The following is a 10,940-nucleotide window of genomic DNA, read 5'->3' as shown; positions in this document are numbered from 1 at the left end:
TCGGGCCCATTCGGGACAGTGCCCGGTCCAATACTGAGAGAATATTGACCGGCAATAGAGCATTTTTATTGGTTGATTTTAGTTATTGGCCCTCTGACTGCCCGAGTCGTGTAATAATTTCTGCTTAACATATTTGCCCAACCAAGTTTCCTTCTAATATCTCACATCTTTTGACCTTTCAGTCAATAAGGGGATGTACGTATTCTGGATCGATTATTAACTTATAAAAAACGTGCTAAACACCGTTTGTTTGCTGTACGCCGATCATGAGGCGGTGTCATGATTTCATCTCTAAACTCAATGAATGTGTTTTAATGTTACAAACTACAGATTTGTGTTGAGAATGATATTTTTGTGGTTCTTGTTAATCTTTGGTCAAACTTGATGTTTCTACGATTATCATTATTTTATGTGTTTTCAACATTTTAATCAGAGCAAGGTTCACATCTGTAAGTGTTTTCTGATTACGGAGGTTATCTCTAGAATATAAGCCGCCAGTGCTTACATTGTTTTTCAAATGGTCATGTGTGCCTCTATCTCACACTCAGCACAGATGGTTCAGAAAACACAACAAGTAGGCATATTAGTGTGTATCTTTTTGGTTATGGGTGGAAGTGAGGAACGAAAAGAGTGGGACAACCTCTCTAATGCTTCTAAAATGCAAAGAAGCTCTTACTGTCATCATGTTTAATAACAAGTCGAGAAGTTTTATTGCTTATTGTTATTGTTTTATTACAGAAACAAACTTCAACTCATTCAGGGAAAAAACTCAACAAACAATCCTAAATAACTATACCGTATGAATTAAAACATGTAAAGAAAAGTTTAATAGAGCAGAAGTTTTAAATCGGAGTAATGGAATCCTATTTTTGAGAAAAGTGCTTGTGACAAAAAGTAACTTTGATTTATTGGGGACGTGGGAAATATGAGAAAATTATGAAAGCTGAAAGAATGGCTGAATGAAAATGGAATATCCTACTGCATTTTTCAAAGAAAATAACAGGGCTGATTAGGACTGGGCTCTAGACACTTCCTCTATCATTATTATTCCCACCCAGTTTAAGCATTACCCAATGAACGACCACCGCACAGCCCTACCCATAGTTCCACAGTAACCACGCCCTGTGGAATGTTTTCACAGTATCCATCAAATGATCTGTGATGAAGCAGATTAAGACTCCCAGATGACCAAGCGTTGTACACAACAGCCTCAATTGTCATTGGTCCACTGCATTCATTTCCATTAAACTTGAAGAACCACCGGTTACAATGAGTACTGCCAGAGACTCTCATATTACTCTGGAATGAGACTTTAACGGCTGTATCAGACTGCAGCTTGTTGAATGAGCAATCCTTTTACCAATAACAAGAAGACAATCTTACTTTAAAGAATTATTTTTAACAATAGCAAGATAGGGAATTAAAATGACCTTGTACTTGTCCTGCCTTCTATGAAGTGCAGAATTGTACTAAAGTCAATTAATAGTTTAAGTTCAGTAGCATTTTACAAAGTCTCTTTTTCCGATATGGTTGTTATAGAATGCTCAATTTATGTTTCATCGTATGCTTGTAGATATTTCTTCGTCTTTATTTTTCCATTATTGGCACCATTATTCATATTTTTCCACATACACTGTTTCCAGTTGGCTTGTGACACTGCACTATTCACACTTTCTCCTTTCTCTTCCCTAGGTCCCAGCTCTCCTTTTACAATCTTCATTCTTGGCGGTCCACTGACACCACGTGACCCTTGATCACCTTTATCTCTTCTTATTCATATCATTCCATTTTTTCCACGCAAGCCTTGATTTCCTTTTTCTTCTCTTGTCCCTGTCATGCCTCTCGGTCTCCTTTAACTCCATCTTTTCCTTGTTGTCCTCGCGACCTCGGGGTTCCAGGAATTCCAGGCATTCCTGGTATGCCATTGGATCCTGGAATCCCAGAAAATCCTCAAGCGAAGATAGATTTCTGTAAAGAACAAGGAAAATTTTGTAATTGGCTCGACTTACTAGATATTCATTGATATTTACTTGCCGGCTGAGGTAACACAGTAGTTTCTTCGAGAAGTAATCACTTGGTAAACTTCAGGAGACAGCTGGGAGTAGTAAATTATCTCACAGTGTAGCGTAGACATCCCCGAAAGAAAATATTTACAGCAATATTCTACTTTGTCTTTAAAAAGTTATTTTTGATAAGGGATTTGTTTTTCCCTTAGCTTGGAAATGAATACTTATATAATTAATGAAGTAAACATACGACGATCGCAATTCTAATTTGGTAAATAATCGTCGTTAAGACATAAAGCGTACCTCACATGGGTTTTTGTCAGCGCCAGCTTGAGCATTGTGTTGTTGAGGACTGGTAGTGGTTCCCATTAAACTTACTCCTGGAAAGAAAGACACCAAAACAGCCGTCATAAGAAGTGATGCCACACTTTAATGATTGCTTTACGTAAAAACTTTGTTTTCTCTGTAAAATATCCCCTTCTGTAGGTGCGTATTTCTATCATAGGGAATTTCAACAGATGTAGGATGTCAGTTACCATGTTTTAAAAAGAATCTTGATAAGAAGGCGCCGAAGCTAAATGATACACACACCTCCCTTTTTGGTTCTGGTTCCCGTTTCGTGACACTTCCGTTCGGTGTATGCACACTTGAAATTATTATTTTTGTTTTTGTTTTTTGTTTTCATTCATTTAATTATCTTTCTTTTAATTTACATAAGTATTCTCTTCTGTATTAGCACCGCATTCCTTGTTTCTCTACATGACCATTGCATTCTCCTCCGTACTATCTCGGGAAAAAATTTTTTTTTTAATTTGTTTACATAAGTTTTCTTATGGAATGTTGCAACGAAAAGAACTGGGGTTTTGTTGATCACTCAAACATTTCAAAAACTAGCCACTTAAATCGAAGTGGTCTTCATTTAAACAAGAAAGGCTCCACACGCCTAGCTCAAAATTTTATTAGCCATTTACGTGTAGACTAGGATATTGCCGTCTGGGAATCCGACTCGGCTGATGTCCATAAGGGTACCGACCGCGGTAAGTCCAACTATCCAACAATCTTTGGTCGAGGTTTAGTCATTGCGTCCCTTAACTTCAATAGCTTATTGTCTCATATTGATGAACTTAGAGTTTTTATGTCCTCTTCAAAAATTGACATTTTACATATCAACGAGTCAAAATTAGCCTCTACAGTATGTGATAACGAAGTTTATATACCTGGCTTCGAAATAGTCAGAAAAGATCGTAAAATTAACGGAAGGAATGGAGGTGGAATATGTTCATACATACGCACTAACCTAAACTATCGAATACGTAATGATTTAAATAGCGATAATTTAGGCACTTTTAAATGCGCTCCTGCACGATGCAAAACGTGTCCTTTCATTCACAACACTGATAAAATATCGGGACCTAAACGATCCATTAAGATCACCGATCACTTCACGTGCACCTCCGCCAATGAAATATATTGCATAACTTGCACTTATTGCAAAAAGATATACATCGGCGAAACAGGTAGAAGACTAGGTGACCGATTCCGAGAACACCTTCGCGACGTGGAAAGGAATGACAAGGACATATCGAAACCAGTCGCTAGACATTTTAATTTACCTAATCATTCTAAGCAACATATGGCAATCTGCGGTCTTTCCTTGCACTTAGGTGGCACGTAAAGCCGTACAAATCTAGAACAAAAGCTCATCTTTCAAACCGGCAGTCTAAATCCCACAGGTATCAACGAACGCTTTTCATTCCATTAATTTATTCATGTTTTTCTCGTTGCCATGTTCCCACCAATAACGTAGCTCCATTTTCTGCCTTTAAAAGCACACACAACCCACAATTCCTCTATTCGCTCCGACGAAGGGCTAACGCTCGAAACGTTAGCTATTGTAATCGTTACGGTGGCCAATTTACCATTTCAACTTTGTTGATATATCCAGATAATTTAGAGTGTCTATTTATTGAAATTAGTAAGCCACGAAGTATACCATTTCTGGTGGGTACTTGGTATCGACCCCCAAGTTCTTCGCCTAATCTATTTAGCGAATTTGAGAATATCATTGCAAAAATTGTCGCGGAAAATAAGGAATTATATTTACTCGGTGATATCAACTGCAATTTGTTGCCTGAAGCAGTTACAGTTAATTCTTCCTATCTGAAAAACATTTTCGATACTTATGGTCTCAGTCAGTTAATCACTGAACCAACACGTGTCACTCTGACCTCAAAAACTTTAATTGATTTATGCATAACAAACTCCCTAGAGAAGGTTACAAATTCTGGTGTTATTCACCTTGGCATAAGTGATCACTCTCTTGTCTTTTTTGTCACGTAAGGCTCACTACTGCCGTATTGGCCCACGCGTGATTGAAACACGACAATTTAAACACTTTAACAAAGAAAACTTCTTAATTGAACTCAATCAACTACCTTGGGACGATGTCGATTTGTTTTCTGATCCAAATGAAATATGGCGTGTATGGAAAGAAATGTTCCTTTGCTGCGTCGATAAACATGCACCACGCAAATCGAAAAGAATTCGAAAAAAGCGATCACCTTGGATTACTAAAGAATTGCTAAGTAAAATCCGAAAACGAGATTTCCTTAAAAAAGAGGCAATCTTCTCCAATAACCCTGCTTCATGGGATCAATTTAGGCGTGCAAGAAATCAGGCAAACAACGCAATTAAACTTGCAAAGAAACTCTAAGTTTCCGAAAACCTGGAAGCCAATAAAGGTAATTTGCGCAAAACGTGGCATGTGATCAACGAGCTAACTTCACGTAGTATTAGTAAGTCGACGAATATTCTTGAGATTAAGGTAAATGTTAAAATAGTAAGTAATCCTATAGACATTTCGGAAACTATTAACGATCACTTTACAAACGTTGCGCAAGTATTAGCACAAGATATTCCTGTCGTTGATATTGATTCTGAGTCTTATTTAGAACACTCTACTCATTCGTTTTCTTTACAAATTCCGAGCGTTGATATTGTGTCGAACATTTTGTCGAAAATTGACGAAAAGAAAGCCACTGGTCTTGATATGATTCCGAGTAAATTATTGAAAATGGCTGCTTATATCATCGCACCCTCTCTCAACTCAACCTTCTCTAAGTCTATCCTCACGGGGATATATCCAAATGATTGGAAAACGGCCAGAGTGACTCCTCTTTTCAAAAAGGGTATTAAATCGGATCCTAACCGCTAGGGACCAATATCTGTAATCCCTATAATTTCCAAAGTTCTTGAAAGAATTGTTTACAATCAACTTTTTCGTTATCTAGATGATAACAAATTGCTATTGGGTTGCCAATCAGGGTTCCGTTCTCTACATAGTACGCTTATAGCTTTGCTTGAGGCAACAATTTCTTGGGCGGTAAATATCGACAATGGTCTCTTAAACGGCGTTCTCTTTATTGACCTTACTAAGGCATTCGACACCATTGATCATGAAATAATCTTGCGCAAGATGTCATACTTGGGTGTCGATCTGGCAGCTATAAGTGGTTCTCGTCGTACTTGAGTGGCCGAACTTAGAGATGTAGTGTCGGTGGCAAACTATCATCTGCCCATACCCTCAGTTGCAGCGTGCCGCAAGGTAGCATATTGGGTCCTTTGCTATTTTTTGTATACATTAATGATCTTCCCAACTCCCTGCGGGGCGCCGCACCAAGAATGTTTGCCGATGACACCAATCTTACGATATCTGCTAAGACATTAACAGAGCTTGAGCTAGCTCTAACCCCTGAATTGAATAACCTTAGCCGTTGGCTGAAAGCTAACAAGCTCAGTCTAAATGTTGCCAAAACAGAGTTAATGATTATTGGATCAAGACAAAGACTATCTGCCCAATGTAAGGACTTAGAAATCAGAATTGATGACCAAATTATCAAGAGAGTCGACAAGACCAAATCTTTGGGTCTTACTATAGATGCCCAACTCTCTTGGGGTAGCCACGTCGAAGAGATTTGCAAGAAAGTCTCTTCAGCTATAGGCGTCCTAAAACGTGTACGGCCCTTTATATCCAAAGAAACTGCAATTAAAATTTATAACGCTTTGATTATGCCTCATTTTGATTACTGCAGCCCCGTCTGGGACTATTTAAGTGGCTACTTAAGCGATAAGCTCCAAATATTACAGAATCGAGCAGCCAGAATTATTACTAAATTACCCTTTGATACGAGCATAAACCACCTTCTCTCCGCCCTCGATTGGGAGAGGCTATCTCTTCGAAGAGAGAAACAAAAAGCCCTAATGATGTATAAAATTATAAACAAATATCTACAAAGTCTTTTCTCTCAGCGTCACTCTATGTACGACATAAGAAACTCTGAGGGAAGGCTGGCTTTGTCCAAACAAAACACCAATTATTTGAAACGAAGCTTCTCTTACAGCGTGGCCATGTTATGGAATAAATTGCCCAAAAACTTAAAAAATGCTTCATCCATTAACCATTTTAGGCGAAATCTTAACGTAGTCGATATATAGGATTCCCACACGGCAATCATGTAAAGCAGTTGATTAATCTTAGTTTTTATTATGTAACTGATGATTTTCCGTGTCTAAATAAAGATTTACATACATACATACGTACATAGAAATGAGTATAGTCTCCTTGGCAGCCGTCTTTCGAGATGTCACGCAACGCTACTCCGAAAGAAACGGCTGCTCACATTCGAACTACATTCCTTTCCCGATTTTAGCCAATCACACCTACAGTTCCATTTTCTGGAACTGTCGCGCGCGAAATTTTCTAAAGATGACTCGACCAATAATACTTCGCGTTTTATCGTTCCACGATCTCCTGAGATTACAAAATCAAGATGGTGGCCCTTAATGAAGCTTTTCTTCAAGCCTCGTCAACTTTCAAAATCGCAGGCTTTAATTCTTACCAGAAGCTTGCGATTCAAAAGTTTGTCGTCCAGAAGCAAGATGCATTAGTAAACCTGCCCACAGGCTCTTGAAAATCTCTAATTGAGCTCTTCCTATCGTGTTCGTGTTTGTGTAATAATATCGGTGGTGACGTAATCTAACTAGTATGAAGCACGTAGGTAATGCTGTGTAATGTACATAGGGCGAGTGTGTGAGAGAATGAAGGTAGCGTGGCAATGCGGATTCCGTGTGGTCTATAAGTTCCCTACAAGATACTAAATTTGGCGACGAGTGGTAGATTTTATACAAACATTTTCGGCCGCGCTTTTCGAGGCCTTTGCTCGGATCGTTGACGGCACCGGTAAACTTTGGATTCCGGCAGCTCTACTTTGCCCCCGACTCTCATTCCCGGCATTATACACACGCTTGGCTCTTGGCCTCCCTTGGAAAGATTGAAGAATTTCCCTCCTCAGCTCTAGAACCTTTTCAGTTGCTCGTTGAAATTTCAGCAGCCGCTTCTAACACACAGCTTTTCATATAAACAACTTGCTGCTCGCATAGCAGCTGATATCGAAGTCCAACGAAGATCTGATTAGTTCCACAAAGCTATGGGTACTATTTCCGAAAATAAATGCTCTTTCTTGGGCTGCTGAAGGTGAAGAACACATAAAACACTTTAAGATTTCCTCCACAACTTTTTACGGCGTTTCACTCTCCATACCATGCGGCTGAAAGGAAACCTCACATAAACTTCGCGCGAAAATTGCATCACTAGCAGTACCCTGACTTAATTGGTTGTTTGAAACACAATGGGAAAGGAATGTGGTTCGAATGTGAGCAGCCGTTTCTTTCGGGGGGGTGTTGCGTGACATCCCGAAAGACAGTTGCGAAGGAGACTACCCCCGTATAAATACAAAAGTTATCAATGCACTATTCGGCAAAAATTCATTGGTTTTCAATTTATCCTCTTGTTAACCGAATGGGGCGCGTCAATCCGAAATGGACGATGTTTCTTTGAGCGAATTAAAATCTTACCCACATCAAATCTTACCGCACAAATAAAGCTTCTGTACCATTTCAATCTTGAAGAGTTGGTGTTAAAACTGTGTGGGGATTTTTTGATATTCTTACTGGTTACTTTGCAATTTATTTGGCAAGTTTGATAATGACAATTTTATCGATACGCATTGCGTCGGAGGCCATTTTGTAAAACGGAATTCCCCCAAACGGTTTTGTGGGTTGGTATCTTGGGAGTCTTAGGACTTAATTTTAAGGAAATCCGTGAGGTTTATTTTATACCGGCATCATTTATCTGACTTTAGCTAGATAGTGATCTTTAAAGGAGGCAGGTTGTCATTTCCCCGTAAATTTTTACTGTAGCCTAAGTCTTCTTAGGAATTACGTGAGAGAAATTTTCTCTACGTGAAATATATAGAGCATTTCTCAGTGCTACAAAGGTATTGAACAACTGAAAATTTGGTTGATACAGTTAGAAGTTACATGTATTCCATGGTCAACTCGTGTTTCCGAAATGAGCATAGTGACCGTCCGCTTCTACTTCAAAGTCTAGCGTCCAAGTAGTTAATTGCACACTGTCTATTACATGAAGGTTTGACAAATTCTTTAAGGCAAGTTGTTATTAGTCAGTAAACGGAACCACAGATTTTCTGTCGCTTGTTCTATCCGGCCGATCAATGAATAATCGATGAAATAGCAAGCTTTGTAACTGCAGAATAATTGATTACGAACACAGTTGAAGTTCAGGATAGGCACTGTCATCGTAACTGTTTATTCAAAACATTTCTTCGATAATAACATTCATGCCAATAATAGTATTGATAACGATGACGATGATAAAAATGTAATAATTGTTAGTATTTACAAGACTATGGATAGCGTTCAAGGTGCGCTCTGATTGGCTGCTCAAATTCCGAATATTTTTTCGGTATTCACCTCCTAACAACGTGCGAGGGATTTGCACCCGAAAATATTGTTTTCGTTACAGGAATAAACGAGTTAAAATCATCCTTGTGTGCCATATTACCTCACTTTTCTGGTATATACTAAAACAACCGTCAGTGCCGGTGGCTGGAGGGGATGTTTACCTCGCCACTTCACAGCTCGGGAAATATCTATCACTAGCCACCTTCATTTTGATGAAAAATTTTTAATTAAAGACTACGGGCAGTCCCTCCTCGGCGAAGTCTATCTTGCGACTGGAAAGAGATCAGCAACCTTATCAGCTCTGTTAATAAAACGAAGTTTATCTTATATTTCATTCACACGAAAAGTAGGGGAAATATTCAAAGAAAAATATTTTGCGACATAAAAGAATACAATATGTATTTTGGGATTTCGATAACAGGGAAAAATCTTGAAAGCTAAGATGATGAGAAAAGTCAAAAACTGAAAATTCTTCACCATTCCCCGTATGAAAACGACTGGAGCCATCAGGTCTGGGCTCTAGACACTTCCTCTATAATTATCCGGGATACTGATGACCATCCAGTGTAAGCATCACCCAGTGTGTTACCACTGAAACACTTTCCTACCGATATAACTCCACAGTAACCCTGCCCTGTGGGATATTTTTACAGTATCCCTCAAATGATCTGTGATGAAGCAGACTTGGATTCCCTGATGGTCAATAGTTGTACACAGCAGCCTCAATTGTCATCGGTCCACTGCGTTCGTTACCATTAAACTTGAAGAACCACCGATTACATTTACTTGAAGTGCCTCGAATTCTCCTGTTTCCCTGGAATGAGACTTTAATGGCTGTGAAAGACTGCAACTTGTTGAAAGGGCAATCCTGGAACAAATGGCAAGAAGAAAGTGTTAGCGCAAAAAAAGAAAACTTTCATGATAATGGTATAGGGAGGAATTGAATGGCCCTGTACTTTTCCAGCCTGCTATGAAGCTCAAAATTGAATACAAACTAATTCTACAGCAATTAACTTCTATTTTAACTCTTTTTAAAAATTTTTGTTACGCTAGCATTTCTAAAGGAGTCTTTTTCAGAGATGGGCTATCTAACTCTCAAATTTTGATGTAGTTTTCTAGATATTTCTATACCTTGATCCTTCCACTACTGTCTATAATCATTCATATCACGGTCTTGCCGACCCATGACATTTCCTAAAAGGTAAACTCACTTAAATTATATTTTTGTCGTAGTTTGCATTTCGTAAGCTTTCTTCTGATGTGTAGTTTGCAAGGATTTAATGAAAGTATCGCGCGTACGAGTTTTCTCCTAAGGACACCCGCGAAGGTGGAAGTAACCTTAAGTCAGTCTTGATAGGATATTCGACCAAAGAAAGTCGGTGATAGTGTGACTATCCCTGTGGCATTACAGTCTGATAGATATATTCTTTCAAACTGATCCCATTATTATTTTTTACTGAATTGGATAACTTTGACATTGATGCATCCTTGTCCTTGACTAAAAATAAACATTGCTGATTTCCAAACACATACAATGTTGGAAGGTTGCTAAAGAATCACTGGATCTCGTGGTAAACTAATTCCCCTAGTTCCTCCGTCTACGTGATCAACGCTGCGCCATCCTTTATCAAGCCAGAAATATTATTCAGCAGTCGAGCGTGTATTAGTGTTATAATCGGTTACAATGTGGCCGGGGCAAAGAGGCTGCCAGAATTATGTAGTCCGAGACCAGATATGATACGACAGTACACCGCAAGAGATTACATATCAAATGTATGCAGTAAACCGCGGATACAATATGTAAGTGATTTCTTTGAACGCGTCAGTTTTTTAACCATTTTCTTTTCTTACCCTGTGCTGAGAGGAGACCAATATATCACAGACTTGTTCGTTTTTCGGTGAACCAGTAACTATCTCAAGCTTAACAAATAACAAGTCAAATATTTTGGTAGCCTTATTCTTGCTTTTCACGTGACGTCACAGATTATGCAAATTAGTTGATCTGCCATGTTGGTGTCCCTCGAAGCGTGTTATCACTTGTAAATTAGAGGGAAATATTATGCCATTTCTACATTTCTTAATTTGCTGATAATCTTGCGACCTCTCAATGGA

The 10,940-nt window shown here is 38.7% G+C and overlaps 1 protein-coding gene and 1 pseudogene across 1 annotated transcript in view; one reads left to right on the top strand and one right to left on the bottom strand.

Moving 5' to 3' along the window:
• Nucleotides 1-836: 836 nt before the first annotated feature.
• The window catches only part of LOC148730522 (uncharacterized), a 31,479-nt pseudogene continuing 21,375 nt past the window's right edge, over nucleotides 837-10,940 (bottom strand).
• Nucleotides 10,911-10,940, top strand: part of LOC148730524 (uncharacterized) — a 1,263-nt gene continuing 1,233 nt past the window's right edge. Inside the window, exon 1 of the mRNA XM_088761296.1 lies at nucleotides 10,911-10,940. This exon is cut by the window's right edge and continues 1,233 nt beyond it. Coding sequence (XP_088617422.1) covers nucleotides 10,936-10,940 — 5 coding nt within the window. The 5' untranslated portion in view covers nucleotides 10,911-10,935.

The sequence above is a fragment of the Stylophora pistillata genome, chromosome 5, assembly GCF_964205215.1.
Source record: "Stylophora pistillata chromosome 5, jaStyPist1.2, whole genome shotgun sequence".
Classification (NCBI taxonomy): Eukaryota; Metazoa; Cnidaria; class Anthozoa; order Scleractinia; family Pocilloporidae; genus Stylophora; species Stylophora pistillata.
The sequence above is the reverse complement of the archived record's forward strand: the minus strand, read 5'-3'. Positions and strand labels throughout refer to the sequence as shown.